The sequence below is a fragment of the Oryza brachyantha genome, chromosome 4, assembly GCF_000231095.2.
Source record: "Oryza brachyantha chromosome 4, ObraRS2, whole genome shotgun sequence".
Classification (NCBI taxonomy): domain Eukaryota; kingdom Viridiplantae; phylum Streptophyta; class Magnoliopsida; order Poales; family Poaceae; genus Oryza; species Oryza brachyantha.
This window is the reverse complement of record NC_023166.2, coordinates 1,244,629-1,264,874: the sequence shown is the minus strand read 5'-3', so window position 1 is coordinate 1,264,874 and position 20,246 is coordinate 1,244,629. Positions and strand designations below refer to the sequence as shown.

The 20,246-nt window shown below is 43.0% G+C and overlaps 2 protein-coding genes across 2 annotated transcripts; both read right to left on the bottom strand.

The window, feature by feature from the left end:
* Positions 1 to 5,402: 5,402 nt before the first annotated feature.
* Positions 5,403 to 8,115, bottom strand: LOC102716207. Its single transcript, XM_006652027.3, has 4 exons — positions 7,942 to 8,115; positions 7,403 to 7,515; positions 5,567 to 7,318; positions 5,403 to 5,474 (listed from the first exon to the last, which is right to left on the bottom strand). Exons 2-4 carry the CDS (start codon positions 7,511 to 7,513, stop codon positions 5,445 to 5,447), a joined length of 1,893 nt encoding a protein of 630 aa, XP_006652090.2. The 5' UTR covers positions 7,514 to 7,515; positions 7,942 to 8,115; the 3' UTR covers positions 5,403 to 5,444.
* A 4,762-nt stretch (positions 8,116 to 12,877) lies between these two features.
* On the bottom strand, positions 12,878 to 16,365 carry LOC102705527 (LRR receptor-like serine/threonine-protein kinase RGI1). Its single transcript, XM_040523746.1, has 2 exons — positions 14,184 to 16,365; positions 12,878 to 13,386 (listed from the first exon to the last, which is right to left on the bottom strand). Exons 1-2 carry the CDS (start codon positions 16,363 to 16,365, stop codon positions 12,878 to 12,880), a joined length of 2,691 nt encoding a protein of 896 aa, XP_040379680.1.
* Positions 16,366 to 20,246: the final 3,881 nt, after the last annotated feature.

The following is a 20,246-nucleotide window of genomic DNA, read 5'->3' as shown; positions in this document are numbered from 1 at the left end:
ATCTGCAGGTTTATTTAGTTTTCCGTATTTGAATTAATCGGTGATCATGTATTGATTAAAGTTTAAATTCGTAATCTATTATTTTTGATTGAATTGAATTATCTAACATCGCCACGCCATTCAACGCGATTTGATCGATGCCTGACCGCTGCAGTCTTCTTCACAGGGTCGGGGAGGATGGTAAAAATACCAGAGAGAAATAGCGGTTGTTCTGTCTAGATACAAATTGAATCCAGGGAAAATAAACTTCGATCCAACGATTTTTTTAAGTTTATTGTCACATCGGATATTTAGATATTAATTAGTCTATTAAATATAGACTAATAACAAAACTAATTGTATAAATAAAAGCTATTTCATTAACAAATATTTACTGTAGCATCACATTCGCTAATCATAGACTTAAAAAAAGTAGTGGGGATCCGGGTCTGATTAGTTCCCTCCATTCCATTTTCCACCTCTTGCGACCAAGTGACTGAGTGCCTGAATGCCTGTTTAATTAGTTTAATGAAATAGCTTAATTATGCTTAAAATTTTGTCTAATGAAATAGCATTTATTTATACAATTAGTTTTGTTATCAGTCTATATTTAATAGACTTAATTAACGTCCAAACATCCGATGTGACAAGGGATTTAAAAAAATCTCTGAATCCAAATAGCCACTCAATTAGCCGGGGAAAATGTTTAGAGAGGAGAAACGATTAATTTTCACTGGATGAATGAAGTATGCAACAATTGGATTTTTCAGAACATATATTAGATAAGGCGAATAATATTCACCGAGGCAATTAAGGTTCAAAATAAATAAATTCCGAATGAAAAACAGGGAAATTTATCTATACGACTAAATCCTCTGAATTGAATTTTAATCGAATGGATTTTGGAGAGTCAGTTATACAAGGGAAAATAGATAAAGGATTTATCGTTTCGTCGAAACCATTGAAGTCGGGAAATTGGCACTTAAACCTAATTATAAATAAAGTGCCAAGATTTTTGAGAATAGAGTTTTTAATTAAAATAGATTTTTTTTTGTGTGCGAAAAACGGGACGTTACAATGTGCCACAAGCCTCTAAGACATTGCTTATGTTAAATAGATGTAGTTCTATTTTATGACAATAAGATGTCTAAAACATGATATTTTATAAGAAATACAGCAGAGACTATACAGGATTGATACACACTTAGATGTCATATGATCTGAGAATTATCTACGTAGTATTTTCTTTCCCTATTCTTTCTAGTGGGTGGGTTTGGTTTTTCATGTGTGTTCTTACTAGAAACCATATGAAGTTCATACATTGTCAACTTCCTTTTTGGCTGCCACATTAGGTGTGTTTCGATCTTGCCTTTTGAAAATCATATGAAGCTTGGATGAGTTGTCCAAACATAGTACAATAGCAAGCCGTATAGACTAAAAGTGATAAGTTGTGCCTTGCTAAGTTTTAAAAATTTATAAGATTAATCATTATACACAAATAGATCTATGAATTTCAATTCATATGATTAAGTCTTACCCATGTGATTTGTAGTGGAAGTTAGATTGTATAATACAACGTTGTTTGCATGGATTGCACAAATTTGCCCAAATACTATTGTCGACGATCGGTGTCGGTAATAAAACTATAAGGTGGATGTCTAGCTATGAACTCGATGGTTAGGATAGAGATGAAGGCTTTTTACCCAGATTCAGGCTCTCGGCTGGCAAAATAATACCCTAATCCTACTTGGCAATTGTATTAGATGTATCATTGTGTGTCTCTCAAGGGGTGCCTCATACCCCCTTATATACTGGGGGTAGGGCTTACAAATATGGTTGAGTCCTAATCAGATAAGACTAAGATCTATTCTAGTTCAGTTACAACTCGAATCCGGTACATGTGGCATGCAATCCAGCAGTTATCAAACTCCGATTATTCCTATAGAGATATAATCTCCTTCCTATTCGGTACCCCTACGACCGTATGTATACATATAGTCTACAGATACCCTAGTACAAGTATCCCACAACTACTTTTTTTACAATTAGATGATAAAGCCTAGTTATATTGTATTAAGGAGCCATACGCATATCATCAAGAGGATTCTCATTTAGTACATGTTTAGTATACATATACCTTAAGAGCATGGTGAATGGTACCTATATGGCCATGAAATTCATTTGGTTGAATATGTTTATGGATAGATGAAATTGTGTGGTGTCAGAAACATAAACATTCTTTGAATTATTTGATTTTTATTACAAAATGTCACCATACGTCAACAGGTATGTTCGATATATGAATTGAATCAAATTAAAGTGCAACTAGACCTATGTTAGGAAAATTAATTTGACTAGCCTGAAATTAAATGGTGTATTAATGAAAATATTATGACACCTAAGCGTTAGCATGGATATATTGCTAGTTTATTTGATGTACTTCTCTCTCCTTCATATGGCAAGTTGATTCAAACCATAATGTGATCCGAGTGGTTTTTCTTAAATCAAGTATATTGCCCTACAGAATAATTTAGAAGTAACACACCAATATTAGTTCGGCTGCTAGTCAGAGCCTATGAGATTTGGGTGATCTCTACTTATTTATGAAAAGGTCTAGATATGACTTATATGTTCCAAACAAAGGGATGCAAACGATAACCCAATATCAGTTACCGATTTGAGTAGAACTTGATTACATAGGATTGACAATTAAAGACACGATTCATTGTTCCGTTATGGTCGGGTGTAACGCATTTTCTAGGTGAAAGATCAACTTAGCTGTGTACACCGTAACCTAACATAACAAACATGTAAGACATGAAATTTAGTGGGGATTGTTAGATCAATGGGGTAAGGCCCATTTTACCCCAGTAAATTCAATATGCCCATGATTAATGAAGGGGATTAATACCACATTGGAATTCAATGTGGAGGGATCTCAACTTAAATAGGTTGTTATTAGATAACATACCTTGATGGTTAAGAGGATAGTAGGACTATCACATGTGTGCACGCGCGTCGAGCTAGCCAGACTGGGCGAGGGCGTGACTAGCTGGCTATAGTCACGGATTGCGTGATCGTTATACATGAAATCAATCAGATTTATTCGGTCGCTCGTTATAGGAGAAACAGACAAAGAATCAATCAGGATTTGATTCCTTCGAAACTCCTCTCTCCCACTCATATCTCTACCTGCCAGGATTGACAAACCGTTCCATTATGGCAATCCCTCCTTTCATAAGGTTTCCCTAGAATCATCAACCTTATGCTCTGTGTTGTTTCCTGTATCTTTGGTTCTAATCACCTGTGCACATGGGTCGTCGGAACGAACAGGCCACTAGAACCCCACTCGCTTGAGTACCTGCAAGGGTAGACGAGCGATCAAGTTTTTGGGGAGCACATTCTTGCACGCAACTACTCGCAATCTTCATCGACTTCTTCATCCACTAAATTGTCATGTCTACTAGTGGAGACAATGGTAGCGACAACAGAGAAGAAGATGGCAATGGTATTGGTGGAGCTAGGAATGACTTCACCAATAGAGGCAACAATAGTAACAATGCCTCATCCAGCTTAGGAGCATACTCCGGATACTTTATTTCTGTCATCCTTGTATTAAACTTGCTACTAGTTGATGTTTTCCTATTATTAACATGTGCATGTTTAGCACTACCAATATATCACTTTATATACATGTCATTTCTAGTATCATGTTTTTCTAGATTAAAATATATCAATAATGACTAGATTTTCAACAAATGCCCCACCAGTGGTTACGTACATCCAGTGGATGTAGAGGCCAAGTCTTACCCCATTTCAAAAAAAATCTCACCCTAGAAAAAAGAGAGAATCCTAGAGGCACAAGGCTAGTGGAAGGTTGTATACCTTGGAAGAAAGGCTTTCCAAAGTGGACGGTAAGACTGCAGAGGAGGCTCACTTGTGAAAAAAGATTACTGTTGATATGATTTGTTACCAGATACACTTTAAACATGACATAATTTTGCATATTTACCAAAAAAATTAAATAAGGTAAACGGTCAAACATAAATTCAAAGTCAACGGTGTCGGATAAAAAACAGGAGGGAGCATATGGAACCATGCTTCAAGATGGTTAGGCGGGACTGGATTAAGGCATGGCTTCATTTGGAGTTTGTTAAGCCCAAGCACATGAATGAAAGGCTATCCATGTTTGTGAGTCGAAGAATCAAGAGGGTAAAAAATATTGGTTAGGCTATCCTTGTACATTGCTCATATTTTCTTAGTATTTATTCTTAGGATGTAGTGCAAGCTAAGGATGAAAACAGCTCAAAAACTAACGGAAACCAGCTCTATCATTTTCATTTCTGTATTATTGGACATAAAAATGGAATGTATCATTTTCATTTCCGTATTATTGGACATAAAAATGGAATGCATACAGTAAGGAGTATTTGTCGGAATATAGAGACCCTCATACTGATTCCAATTTTTCTATAAAACAAATCATCAGAAATTCCAAATATTAGCAACTAACAATAACACTGTATATCATAAGGATAATATCACAGTTCACGTATCTCAGACTCATGTTTATAGGGTAGAAGTGTACATCTCAATACCACATTTCACAATTATAGATTAACTTCTCCTGGGGTGACATTGTCAAATTTATAGAGTAGGAAGTGCATAACACAAAACACAATTACTCACTGACTCACAACACAGACTAAGTTCACTTCCATTTCGGGAAAAAAAAAAGCTAAATTCACTTTCAAGAAATTATCCGAAAAGTTTCTAGCCGATTCTGCTTTCTAGCAGATAGGTGCTCCCTAGTCAATGAGAAAAACAGGCATGATAAGGGCTCTAAATGGAGACACAACCATCCAAATATGGCACTCTTCAAGGAAGTTAACAAAACTGCAATGATCATAGTAATGACTACATCAAAAGGAACTTTTTAGTATGATAATGTCGAGGCACTGAGGTCTTGACAAGTAATCTACAAACGAACCTTTACAGGCAGGATAGTTCATAAAACAACCTTATACATAACAGCTTAAATTATGGCCTAATGTTTTTTTATATTTTAGTCTTTTAGAACAATTGAAGTTATGAAAAAAGGTCCCACATTGTAGGGATGATATAGAAATTTTGAATGACAGGATGTACAACATCAGCACATACAAAGCTACAATTTAGATGGTTTCTGTGTGTCTTCGGTCTTAACAAATCCAGTTCCCCATGTTGTTAACGCAGATATGTTGCTTTCTAACAAAAGTAAAAACAAGACATGTGACGATACTTCCATTGCCTTGTCCAAAATAATCTTTTACCCAAATGAGGCTGATCATCTACCATTCTGTTCACAAGAAGAAAAACTACTTGTGAAACAAAAATTACATGCTCATTTGTTCCCACAGATCTGCACATCGGCTGGATTTGTCTTTTTTTTTTGTATTGACCAAGTTCTTGCACATCAGTGAACATCATAATGATGCGAGAGAATGCATAATGACCTGAATGTAGATAAAGAAAAAAATCAGAAAATTAGCATCTATAGCATATAATATGATGTTTTCATTAAAGAAATTTGGATATGAGGAGCCACCTGTATTTTCTGTTTTTTCCCCTTCTTCGCATTCTCTTTAGTCCGTAGGTGTGATGTGATAGGTAGACTACCACTCGTCTCCTTCGAATCCAACAGCATTGGAGGGCCCATCAGTTCTTGTTTTCTCTTCTGTGACGATGTTGATTGCATCATATGCGTAGATTTCTGAGTATTACGGTGAGATCTCTGTTTTCTCATCTGTGGAGGTGGAGGGGGGTGGGGAGTCGGACTCTTCTGTTGCGTTTCATGCACTGGTAAGATGCCTCCATGATGTGCTGGAGAAGACACAACCTCATCATCATCATCCAGAACAATGTATTGTTTCAACCATGCGATGGGATAGTGTACAGCTTGCCCAAGAGTTGTGACATTGTCCTCTGGTGGTATATCTAGCAATCTGTTGAGGTACTGGGGCCTCACAAGCTCCAAATCTACCCTCCCGTAACCATCCGGAAGTGGACATCCATGTAAGACCTGACCAACCTCGCACGGGTATGCCATGCCCGCGGCCACCTCTTTGCTAAGGTGCTTCCATGGTATGTGGAGCTTGCACGAAGTTGGTTTCGTGATCTCATCCACGGGAAAACTAGAGGGGAAATGTACATCGTGCTCAGTAGATGCACAACTGTTCTTCCTAAGACCAGCTAGGTTCGCTCCTGCTGGGCTAGGTAATTTTGTGCTGTTAGCTTGCATCTGGCTAAGAGCATTTTGTAACTTTTCTTCAAACTGCGCAGATAATAATGCTGCATGTTCATCAAGCCTAGCTTGGAGCTGTGACGACACCGCTGCAGTGATTTCTTGCTGCAAACTAAGACTCTCTACAGCCTTGCCCCTACTACGCGATCTATAGCTATTTCCTGAGTCTGGAAAGCCAACCTTCCATGGAACCAAACCCACTCCTCTCGTGCGGCCAGGGTGCTCTTTGTTCCCAAGGGCCAGCGTCAGCTCATCATTCTCACGGTCTGGTACGAACTCGCCTTGCGATGATTTGTCATAAGCCTCAACTATCTTATGGATAACTTCCGCTTGTCGAGTACCTCTTAATATCAAGCCACCGTCCTCCGAGAGAGTCAACCCCCTAGCCATGGAGTAGTTTCTCATTCTCCTAGACCATCCTTTCACCACTGGTTGGATACCCTTCGACTCTAATTCCTTTTGCTGCTGATCCCATATTGCCTCCTTATTGACATAACCACCAGGGCCAAGACGGTGTGGGTTTGTATTCTTTAGAGAGTTCGCCTTATTTCGTTCACTAATTTCCGTTGCCTCTTTAGATGTCTTGTATTCGACGAATTCATCCCAGAAGTCTGCCAATTTTTCCCACCGTGGAAGTTTAAAGTTTGGTGTCTCCCCCTTGGCGACGAACTTCTTGAAAAGGTCACTCTTGAACTTCTTAAATAGGATACCCATTGATTGCAAGCTTGCTCTCTTAGCTATGTGTTCCGAATCTGGCGGAAAGGTGATCTTCTCCTTCAGCTTGTCCCAACATAGCTGTTTTTCAACATCCGGCACCACTAGCAGATCTGGGCATGTACGATTGGGTCTCCACGCTTGGAACTTGATGGGAACATAGTTTTTGACAATGTAACCACACGACGTTCTCCATGCCTTCACCGCTACGAGGGGCACGAGGGGTTTACCATTCGCCGCGACTTCCGTAACAATGTAGTGCCCTCTCGGCATTCTATTCGGTCCTCTTGGAGGATGTGCCCTTTGATCATTGCTGGTGGAGGTCTCTGAACGCCCAGATGCCTTCAAACAAGGAAAGCACGGTAAAATTTAGCACTAGTTTTGAGCCCCCAGGATTTAATTTACCAACATTACTTATTTATCTACCGGGTCATTGTCAGGGTCCTGATTCTCGTTCAAGTTCAGGTCACTGGAGGAGCTGCCTCCCAGGCTTGAGTCGCCATCTGCCGCATCGTATCGTTCTTGTTCGTGCACCATTCCTGTCAGTATAAATCAAATGTATATGAATAGTTAAGAAACAACGATAGGTGAAAGTTAACAAAAAATCATGTACGCATGTTATCAATTTCTTTTCACAAATTCCATGTAGGAGATGAAATTGTAAACAAAAAAGAACTGTAGCCACATATCATCGCGTTCGACGAAGTCCATGTACAAGATTAGGGATGAAAAAACGTTGTTTCTTTCGAACAAAAATGTGGTTCATCCACTGCCAACAAAAAAAATAAATAAATAAAATAAAAAATACTAAAACACAGCCCATATCCAAGATCATATACAAGATGGCATTAGCACGATTCAGAACACAAGCAATCCAACTCATCGATTACCAACTTGAAATTAAAGAAAGAAAAATACTGAAAAGTAGAGCAGATCCGGGGGAGGAGTAGGGTGGAGAGGCGTACTCTCAGCTAGCGGCGGTGGTCCAGTGCCGCCCGTGGTCGGGGGTGAGGGGGAGGGCGGTGCTCCTGGGGCGAGGCCGGCCGGCGGCGCTACGGCAGCTCGGCGTCGGGGGTCCGAACGGCGGCGTGGATCCGGGGGTGGGGGCGCCACTGGGTAATTTTTCGTCCCACGCGACTGTGCCGGGTGCTGGCCACACCCGCTACACATTGCCCCTATCTTATCTCTACCGGGTGCTCTTTTCTTTTTTTTTTTTCCCTTCTCCTTTTCTCAGTATTAGTGTAAATAATGTAAGACGAGTGTTTTGGTTCCAAACATCTTATACTTTAAATAGAGCATCTAACTTCAAATACTTTTATTACTTGATTGACATATATCGGGAAAATTCTGACTAAAAAATTACGTCGATGTAGCATTTACAAATAAAAAATACTCCATCCGGTTTCACTCTTTTGTTAGAGGTTGCAATTCTCCCCACAGGGCCGGGGTGTTTTCGCCCTGTGGGTGACTCACGAGTGACCCACGAGTACCCATAATAGTCATTGTTACTATTACTCATGAAATAGTCAAAAACTAACTCAAAGTTAACATCCAGTTAGTCCACTAGGCCTTTACTAGAGACAACCATGTAAAATCATATCCAACCGTAACCTTAAAAATATTTCCATTGCCACACCACAGCCCCTAGCTGTCATTACCCCTTGACACCACCGCCACATGCCTTTCCCAATGCAGCTGCTGCCAAATGTAGTGCTATGCCCATATGCAGGCGTCATCACCCGTCGTTGGATGCCGTTAGTTGTCACCGTTGTTCGATACGTCTAGCCTGCTGCTACCGTTAGTCAACTTTGCCGCTTTCTGTTGCCACCTGACAAAGCCTGTTGACGCCGTCATCCACTACCGCTTAACAAAGTCGGTTGACACCGCCCGACGCTACTGGTTGATGTCGTCGGCTGATGAAGCCGGTCGATACCACTCACCGTCACCCAATACCTTTGGATATCGCATGCTCTCATAGATAGCCATGGAATTCAGGCTGTCGCTCACCTGCCAGGTCTCTAGTGGGATCAGGGTCGGATGATGATTTTTCCCCATGATGGTCTATGGGGCTAGGGCAAGGGCGAGGACGTTCCTGCCCAACGGAGCCTTGCCCACCCTGTTGCCAACACTAGAATCTAAGAGCATGTTCAGATTGTTGCCTAAATAAACCTTATGATATATTGGCAAAGCCAAATTTTGGCATTGCCAAAATTTTGGCAAGGTCATGATATGTAGCCTATATTTAGTTTGATACCTTGCTAATTTTTCGTATACTTTTGTGTGAGTAGAAATTTCTAGAATTACCAAATATTAGTAAGGTTATGATGGTAAGGTTTAATTTAGTTGGTTACTTACCAAAAATTTTGGCACCGCAAATATTTCAACTGGTTGATTTTGGCAACAAACTTAATAGACCCTAAGTTTGACCATTTGTTTATTCAAAATTTTCGTGCAAATATACAAAATTATAAATCAAACTTAAAATACATTTGATGATAATGCAAATCGCAACAAAATAATTCATAGTATTTATGTAATTTTTTAATACAATGAGTGGTTAAACATATATCCAAAACTCAACGGTATAAAATAAAAAATTGGAGGAGGTAAGTTCTTGTTAGAGCTACCTAGCAAAGTATCTAGGTTCAGACAATAGTGTATTTAGACACTATTGCTTAACTCCTCTGGTGGATCTTCTTCACCCTCCCCAACCACTTATTCTTAACCCAATGGTATGTTTATATTGATTTTACACTCGTGCCCATGGTAGTATTTATGTCCACACTTCCCCAAAATGAACACTACAATATGTGACCATGAGTGTCTATGTAGTTGCACCTTTATTTTATAACACACCGAGACACTGGTGACTTAGGGTATATACAACAGTGAGACAACAGCCATCTATATATGTCCACGTCAGATTAGCAATCCTACGTGTCATCATTAACTCAAGAAAAACTAGATTGCCATCTCTTTGCTCGACTACTACTTGGACACATGCTCCCATGTTGCATGAAACCTTTTTCTAAAGAAATACTTCATACATTGGTTGCATGCAATAAATATAAACATAAAAGATAAAGTATTAAATATGCTAGAGACAGTCAAATAGACAACTTATTGTACAAGTTGTCTATTTAGCTGTTGTCGACGATTTGGATGTCGGCAATATATGGGGTGGCTAGCGAGACGTAAAGATCGATGGTTAGGATGAAGACACAGGGTTACCCAGGTTCAGGCTCTCGACTAGCAAGATAATACCCTACTCCTGCTTAGCGATTGTATTGGATTGTGGGCAGATCAACTAGAAGATAGCCGATCTAAATATACCGTCTGTCTGACCCTCCCCATGAGGGGTGCCCCTATCCCCCTTATATAGTAAGGGATAGGGCTTACAGATAGAGTCCTAATCTGATGAGACTAAGATCTATCCTAATTCGGTTACAACTCGGATCCGGTACATGCGGCATGCAATCCTACAGTAACCAAACTTCGGTTGATACCATACAGATATAATCTACTTCCTATTTGGTACCCCTACGACTATATGTATACATGTAGTCTACGGATACCTCTAATACAGGTATTCTATAGCAGCCCCCGAAGTCGTACATAGCCGCGCAAATCATCTGTGTAGATTGTTGATCATCAGGTGTATCTTCACACAGTATGCTTGACATTACCCGAGTGCTTCCCAGGCGCTCCCCGAGTGCTTCCTGAGTGATCCCAAGTACTCTGTGATGATTGTAGAGGCTGTGGATGGCTCCGAATGGAAGTAAGGAATAGGTGTTTCGATGCACCTATTAGGTGTAGCCCCCGACTCTATGCTTAAATGTGTAACAATTAAACGTAGAGTCTTTTGAAGACTGTATAAAAAAGGCTTAGGTGCATCGGAGATGCACCTAATAGGTGTAGCCCCCGACTCTATGCTTAGATGCGTAACAATTAGATAACAACCGTTTATACTGTTGTACATGCCCTTAGGGGGTTTCTCATCAATTATCTCTAGTTCATCTTGACCGACTTTTTTTATTTTATACCTTTTTTAATAAATAATTTTAATACTAGACCTTGTAGCAACATATTTTCAAAAATAAAACTTTTTACTGAGCCATTGCAACAAGCGTATCCAAAACTATACTTCCACGCCGCTAGTCTTGGCATGGCTAAAGGTCCACGGTGACAGTCTTTTCCATTGAAGTTATATATAAATGTGCAAATGCAAAATAAGTGCTAGGAAGACCTTTTAGTATTAGAATTTTTATTTATTTTTCGGTTACAGAGAATGGTGTCGAGTGGTGGTGGTGGTGTTGGTCTAGGACTAAAATCCGAATTGGATGTGAATTTTATGCTCGATTCAAGCAAAACATCTGCCTTTATTATTTTTAAAAATAGTAGTATCGGAATCGTAGCGTTGTAGTGATTTCATTTTTCATGTTAATTGCATTTCTACTTGGTCTCTTTTTAAAATATAAAAGGTTATTGCATCCCCACTTTATTGATGGTAGATACTTATCGGATATAAAAACCATAAAAAATAAATCATGATATTAAAAATAATAAATCAAAACTGCACTGGCAGTGTGCAGGTAAAAGGCTAAAAAAAGTTAAATACAACTCCTAGGAGGATGGAACCCTAGATCTAAGGTTAATAGCCCAATTATCCATTGGGGGCCAGAATCATTTTGTATTAATGTCTAGTGCGAGTCAAATTGAACGAACAGACACTCCATGTGATTCGGAGAGACGGACGAAAAAAAAAAAACTCTAATTTTTATAATAGTAAAGATAAGAAATTTTGTTGTGTGACGATTTTTTTAATAATTTCAAGGCCTGTATGGGTTATGATGAACATGTGAATTCTTTATTTAGAAAATTGGTACTAAATAGGTAGCGATGGGATAAAGTATCTGCGTTATTTGTGAGGTATTATTAGGAAACTTCGTATGCGGTTGTGGGCTTGAATTATGTGTCGAAGAAATGAAAGGTTCTGGAATTGTCCCTTAATGGATGGAATTTGGATACGGTGTATCTCATATCCATAGCATTATATCCCTGTTCCTTGTTTTCACTGCAATTTGGACGGATGGAAATGACAAAACATGTCATAAGCAATCACCTGACGCGGAGGCAACTTTATTAATGAAAATGAAATAGATCCATTAGTTCTTGATTCGTGAATCATACAATAGCATCAACCATTAGGAGCATATGATAATAAAGGTAAAAAAAAGTCTCATGTATGAATGATATTAGTTTGTATGCGGCGATGAATCTAGCTTGAGCTACTTTCGAAATATTTATAAACGAAAAACAGTGTGAATAAAATTTTTATATACATATTTTTGGTGTTCTAAAAGCCAATGTTATAAAATGAACTTTGGTGAGAAAACATCAAAATCAACTTTAAATTTAAAATTTTAATTTTAATTTTTAGCTTAAAAATATAAGCATAACGAAAAGTTGGGGTATAGGTTTCCAGATTTTAAAACTGGGGCCTGACAAAAAAAAAACTTTTCTCTTGATTACATTGAAGTCAATAATCCTGGGCATCTGCGTAGACAAATTAGGAATACAAGGTAATCTTGGATCTTTATTCAACTGTCATGCATACACTGAAACACTAACAAAACAAGGCTTCTTCAGGTTCTAGTTCTTCCTAATTCCTCAACTTCTACTACTACTACTACACTCTCCAAGAAAAAATAAAAGAAGAGACAAATGCAAGCAGCCTATCCTTCTCCTCCAACCCCCATTCATTTACACAGCTCACCACCATCTGACAAACTTGAAGCAAATCTGCCATTGCAGACACAGATCAAACAGGCCCAAAATGCACAAGGTTTTCTTTTGTGTATTTTTTTTTTGTTTCTGTTCACAGTTTGGCATTGGTTTGGTTCAATCGAATGGCGACTTGGCCTTGGATGATGGGTAGATCATGCCGGAGAAGCTGCTGCTGCTGCAGCTGTTGCTGTTGCTGTTGCTCGGGCCGCCCGACTGCCGGCACGGCGGCGTGCTCGACGTCGACGTGGCGGCGGCGCGTGGCGGCGAGGCGCCGGCCTTGAGGAGGACGTCGACGTTGGCGTACTCCTCGCGCTCGAGGCGGATCTCCTTGAGCATGGCGGCGACGTCCTTCATCGTCGGCCGGTCGTCGGGCGTGGGGCTGACGCAGAGCAGGGCGACGCCCATCACCTGCAGCATCTCCTCCACCTCCGTGTCCGACCGCCCCTGCAGCGCCGGGTCCAGCACGTCGGCGCCGCCCTTCCGCCGCCGCACCCAGTCCACCACGTGCTGGCCGTCGGGGATCGTCGGGTCGATCGGCTGCTTCCCGGTGAGCACCTCCAGCACCACCACCCCGTAGCTGTACACGTCGCTCTTCTCCGTTATCTTCATCATGTACCCGTACTCTGCATCCCCAAAAAATACCATTTTGTTCAGGTTGTTGATCAGATGATCCAAGATGGATGTTTAATCAAAAGATGATGTTAAGTTCAGATCGTTAATTAATCCCTCTATTCTTTAATATTTAACCTTGTTAACTTTTAAGTCTAACTGTTAATCTTATTCAAAAATTTTACATAATTCTTAATTATTTTATCATGATTAATAAATATTTTAAACATGACTTATAATTTTGCATATTTGAAAAAAAAATAAATAAGACGAAAAATTAAACATGGATACAAGAGTTAACGACGCCAATTAAAAATAAACGGACGGAGTACCATCAAAGATTAAAGCTTTCATAAAGAAATGATTTTAAGTTCGTATTACTAATCAAAAGATCAAAGATTGAAGCTTTAATCAAGAAACGATTTTTTTTAGTTCAGTTAGTTAATCAGAAGGTCAAATATTGAATCTTTAATAAAGAGAGGGTTTTTCCTTAATCAGAAGAGATTTGATCTTTGATCAAGACTGAACTGATCAAAGAGATGATACGACTTCTTTTGGTTCAGATTGTTCATCGAGAGATCAAAGATGAGTAATAAACTATCAGTTTGCTGCCACATTACCTGCACATTTGACAAAACTGCAACAATAGCTAATGATTTGTGTTCAGATTATTAATCAGAACAACAAAGATTAAAGCTTTAATCAAGAAATGATTTCTAGTTAACCACAAGATGTAAGATTGAAGGTTTAAGCAAGAAACGGTACATGTTGTTCATCAGATCAGGAGAGAGCAAAAGATTTTGTGAATTACCGGGGGCGATGTAGCCGTAGGATCCGGCGACGGTGTTGGAGGAGCGGCCGAAGTCGCCGTCGTCGACGAGCTTGGCGAGGCCGAAGTCGGCGATGTAGGCCTCGAAGTCGAGGCCGATGAGGATGTTGTTGGCCTTGATGTCGCGGTGCACGATCGGCGGCACGCAGTCGTGGTGGAGGTAGGCAAGCCCCTGCGCCGCCCCGAGTACGATCCGGTACCGGACGTCCCACTCCAGCTGCGCACCGCCGCCGCCGCGGCCATGGCGCTCGTGGAGCACCGCGCCGAGGCTTCCGTTCGCCATGTAGTCGTACATGAGCAGCCGCGTCGTCTTGTTCCAGCAGCAGCCGAGGAAGCGGACGATGTTCTTGTGCCGGATGGATCCCAGCGTCCGCACCTCGGCGGAGAAGGAGTCGCGGACGCGGACGCCGCAGACGGCGTCGTCCTTGGCGTCGGCTGTGCGGGTGCTCGGCCACAGCTTCTTGACGGCGATCACCTCGCCGGTGTCGAGGCCGACGCGGTACACCACGCCGGAGCAGCCCTTGCCGATGATGTTGGCGTCGACGAGGTTGCGCACCACCTGCTCGACGTTGAAGCTCAGCTTCTGGAACGGCGTGAACTGCCACGGCCACGCCAGGTCGCTGCCGGACTCTGAGTCACTGCTCCCGCCGCCGTGGCCGCCGCCGCGGCCTTTCCCGCCGATGGTCATCCCGCGCGCCCGAAGGATGCCGATCATGCCGAGCACCATCGCCACCGTCGCCGTCACCAGCAGCGCGATGGCGAGCTTGAGCCGGTGCATGCGCTGCACCTCCTCGTCGGCGTTCATCACCGGCCGCCCGTTGGCGTCGATGCTGACGAAGCAGACATCGCCGCCCTTGGTGCAGAGCCCCGAGTTGCCTGCGAGGCACGACGTCGAGAGCTGCCGGAACAGCTTCGTGTCGGGGAGGTACCCGGTGAAGTTGTTGTTGGACACGTTGAGCGTGACGAGGTTGTCGAGCCCCGCGAGCGGCGCGAGGCCGCCGTCGAGCGCGTTGTACGACAGGTCGAGCACCGAGAGCTTGCTCAGCGCCGATATCTTCGCCGGGATGGGCCCGGTGAGGCCGTTGTGGCTGAGGTTGAGAGCGATGTCGAGGCCGTCGATGGCGCAGAGCTCGTCGGGGATGCCGCCGGAAAGCGCGTTGTCACTGAGGTCGAGGAGCTCGAGGTTGCGGCACTTGCCGAGCGCCGCCGGTATCGGGCCAGACAGTGAGTTGCCGCTGAGCACGAGGCGGCTCAGCGACTCCAGCCTCCCGAACGCGTCGGGGACGCCGCCGGTGATCTGGTTGTGCGAGACGTCGATCTCCTGCAGGCCGTGGACGCCGGCGAGCGACTCCGGCAGCACGCCGGTGAGGGTGTTGTTGCTGAGGTCGAGCATCTGGAGCTGCGAGCAGTTGCCGAGCTCGGCGGGGACCGGGCCAGCAAGCCGGTTGCTGCCGAGGTCGAGGAAGTTGATGCTCTTCATCCCGGCGACCGCCGCCGGGATCGAGCCGGCGAGACGGTTGCCACCGAGCCGCAGCCGCACGAGGCTCGCCGCCTTGCCGATCTCCGGCGGGAGCGGGCCGGAGAGGTCGTTGGAGAGGAGGAGCAGCTTGGTGAGGTTGCGCAGCAGGAAGAGGCCGGGGGGGATTACGCCGGTGAGGTGGTTGTGCGAGAGGTCGAGCGCCTGGAGGTTGGAGAGCGAGGCGAGCGTCGCCGGGATGGCGCCCTCGAGCTGGTTCTGCCACGCGAACATCACCTGCAGGCCGGCTAGGCGGCCGAGCTCCGGCGGGATGAGGCCCGAGATCTCGTTGGTGTCGAGCTGCAGCTGCACGAGCGCCGTCGCGTTCGCCAGCCCCGGCGGGATGGTGCCGGTGATGTTGTTGTCGCTGAGCATGAGGTCCTGCAGCGCCGGAAGGCGCCCGAGCGACGCCGGGATCGCGCCGGAGATGGCGTTGATGGAGAGGTCGAGCGAGACGAGAGAGGTGAGGTTGCCGAACGAGTCCGGGATGGGGCCGGTGAGCGAGTTCTGCCACAGCAGCAGCTTCTGCAGCTGCGGCAGCGCGCCCAGCGACGGCGGCAGCGGGCCGGAGAGCGAGTTCTCGTAGAGGTAGATGTTGGTGAGGTTGGCGCAGTTGCCGAGCTCCGGCGGGATGGAGCCCGAGAGCATCGTCGTGTAGATGGACAGCGTCTGCAAGCTCTGGAGCCGGCCGAGCGACGCCGGGAGTGGGCCGGAGATCTTGGTGTCGGCGAGGCCGAGCACGACGAGGTTGGACAGCTTGGAGAACGACTCCGGAATCTGGCCGGACAGGTCACGGTTGCCGCCGGCGCGCAGCGACTCGAGCAGTTTCAGCTCGCCGAGGGACGCCGGGAGCTCGCCGGAGAGGCGGTTGTCGAACAGCAACAGGTCCTTGAGCGACGACGCGAGGTTCCCGAGCGACGCCGGGATGGGACCAGAGAGCTGGTTCGAGTTGAGCACCAGCGACGCCATGGCCGTGGCGTTGCCGAGCGACGGAGGGATGGGGCCAGAGAGCGAGTTCCCGCTGAGGTCAAGCACAGCGAGGCGGCGGCACAGGTACAGGTCATCAGGCACACTCCCGGTGAGGTTCGCGTCGGAGACGACGAACGACACGAGCCCCGGCAGCGCGGCGCAGATGCCGGCGGGGAGCGGCACGGCGAGGTGCACCGACTGGAACGTGACAGAGGTAACACCCCCCGTGGTGGCGTCGCAGGCGACGTGCGACCACCTGCACGGCGACGCCGCCGACGGCGACCAGTCCGGTGGCCGGGCAGCCGTGCTGGCGTTGAGCCATTGCGTCAAGAAGGCGACCTCAGACGAGGTGGAGGCGGCAGCGGCGGCGGCGAGGAGGAAGGAGAGGTGGAGTAAGAGGAGGGGAAGGAGGAGGAGGATGTGCATGGGGCTTGGCAACAATGGCAGCAATGGCAATGGCAGCCCCCGCATCAAAAATTGTGCTGCTTGCTTGGGCAGTGCACAATACTATCATCAATGGAGGATTGGTGATGATCTCTATGAACACTACACTATGGTTGCATTGCATGCATGAGGAAGGAGTGAGAGTGACAGACACACACACACAACACCTTCTCTCTCTACTCTCTACTCTCTCTCTCTCTCTCCCTCAAAACCCTCAAACAGGTTGAGCTGTTTGCTTGTGTCTCATTGCTTGCTTGGTGGTGGCTGCCATGGTGAAATGGGTTCTTGTTTCAATGCATTGGGCTTCTCCCCCAACAATTTAACAATCTTGTCCTTCTCTCTCTATTCAATTGGTGGTGAGTGTAGAGAGAGAGACAGGGGATGCATTGGGGGGAGGGAAGGAGGTGGAAGAAAATTGGGTGTGGCACTGACATGAGAGAGGCCAGCACTCATGTACTAATTAGCAAGTATTTCTATTTGCAAATTGCAAACAACATCCATGTAATGCTTTGGTCACCATTGCACCAATCTTGATGCATCATGGCTTTGTGAATCTATGACTGAGAATTAAAGTCTTGAACTCTTGACTCAATTACCTTTCATTTTTAATTAGGGGTTTTGAACCGTCATAGCTCTGTCCCAGAAAAATGTATCTTTAGCGTTTGACTATTTGTCTTATTTAAAAAACTTAAAAAATAGCGTAAAGTATTGTTCGTGTTTTATCATCTAATAATAAAAAATTAATAAAAAAATTAAATTAGAAGAAGAGTCAAAAATTGTATCTAAAAACTAAAAAATAAACTTATTTTAGAAACGAAGAAGTGGCAGTCAAACTTCCTAATATGATAAACGATATGTCCCATGCTAAATGGTTTAATATAAAAGTTTTTTGTCTAAGTAAATTTCTAATTTACAGTAGATTCGTTTATAACAAAAATTACTGTCTTTCGATCATTCCATTTTAGCTATACTAGTACACGATATTTGTGGCTTTTTCAGTTTTTCTGGTACTGCTGTTGGATTAATAGGATGTTTTTCATGGCTTTATAAAGCAAGCGGCTTGTGGGGAAGCCAGTCGGTGTTATGTTCCCTGCATAATTTGATTGTTTGACAATTTTAATTGCGTGGCTTCATCAGTGAGGACGAAAGCAGCATTAAATCCCATGAAACGCGCGGCAAAAAGGCAGGGTTTGTTTGTAAAAAATTAACCCCAAATTAATTAATTAAAGCAATGTCCGGCCGTACAGTACAGGCAAATATTTTTTTTATGCCAAATAGTTGTGAAGTCAAGTCAAGGGAGTAATTACATAGGTTAATTACGATTGTTTTCAGAGAAAAAAAGCAATGTGATGATAAGAGACTCCAGCTTTGAAATGCGTACATACAAACTTATGTATGTGACAAACAAATCACGTGACCTACTACTACATTTATCTCAATATGATCATAATATAAGAAGAAAAAAGAAATATATATCAATTTGGTAATCATACAAGGGAGAGTTTATTACACCGGTTTACACATATATTCAACGTTTGCATGCATCCATTCAATTGGCTTGCATATAATTTGTAAATTTTTGTTTTACAGGTTACCCTCTTGTTACTTTCCTACCGGCTTTGGTATATATGTAAAAAAAAAAAAAAGGCAAAAGACTCATTTTGTTCCAGAAGATAAACATCAGGTTAAGATCATGGCTATTCTAAATAATGTATCTGATTGATTAGTGCAAGCTAATATAGTAGATTTATATTCTATATATATTACTCCAATTAATTACAGTGTGTTAGCTAGTAGGTCGGAGCCTCTAGCTAATTGTATAATGGTATATTTCCAGCATAGAAATGCCAAGATGCTTCACTGGTTAATTCATTGGATCACGTACAAACCACGAGCACAGCAGGCAGCTGCAGATTTAAAATTACAGTACGCCAACAAAATTAGTGTATTGTTTAACATTGATGCAGTGCAATTAGGTTAGCTTTTTTTTTTTACATGCAGGTGCCTATTAATTAACCGTGTGCCAACCTTGAGGTTTTACCTTCAACGCAAAGCCTGCAGGTTAACTACTTGGCTAAACTACTACTAGAGCTATATATATCTCACTGAATGGTGGGCCTAATCGTTTGCATTTCTTATCGTGGGACCATATGTCAGTGAGTAATTAGAGGTGGCTTTGCTTGTTTAGTAAAGAAATCATATGGATTCACGCTAGTGTTGAGTTGGATGATGAGCAGAGCAACCCTCACGACATGGAGCATCTCTCCACAGTGACAACCTTCATTGCGTGCAGCCACTAGTGATTATTTAATTAATTAACTAGATAGGTAAACGAGGGTTAATAGTAGAAATTAAGAAGCACCGCTCTAGTTAAGTTTGTCAGGGCTAACCAAATTAGGCCAGTATTTCTTTTCCATTGAGCTTTTTTACCGTACCAAAATTTTTAGTCTAAAATTTTTAGATACCTTAAGATACCTTTACTTCGAGATACTAAATTTTTATACTAAGAAATATGGACCCTCAAAATATTTTTTTAAAGATGATAAAAAAAACTCTTTTCCATAGTATATACTTCACCTATTTTCCAGAGAAGAAAAATATGAGCACACCTCTATCTTCCTGTGATAGAAAACAAATTAAATTCGATTTCAATTGCTGATAGTCAATTTAAATTCATGCTTCCAATTTAATCATCATGCATGCTTGGACTTGCAAAGAAATCTTGAGTAATCCAGTGTGTTCTCCGCAACACATAGACATGTAGATTAATTTAACAATGCAATCGAACTGTCAAAGTAAAAGAAAAACTAATGTTAAATTCAGAATGAAGGTGGCGTAAGTGTGACTTCTGAGAGGTGTTCAATACTTTTAACAACTTTCCCACGTTGGGCTCATGATATCTTATTCCTAACCGAGTACTACTACTACTAACTACTCTCTAGCTAGCTTCTACACTTAATTAGCTACTACTTGAATTAACAGTGTTCATACAGGCTAGAGTCTAAACCCCAGCTCTCTGCCTAAGCTATACAAATTAAATATTAATTAACAGCTAGTCTTAGCTTAGATGGCTCAATGGTAGCAAAGCTTGGTCTTGGGCTTTGAGCTTGTGGCTA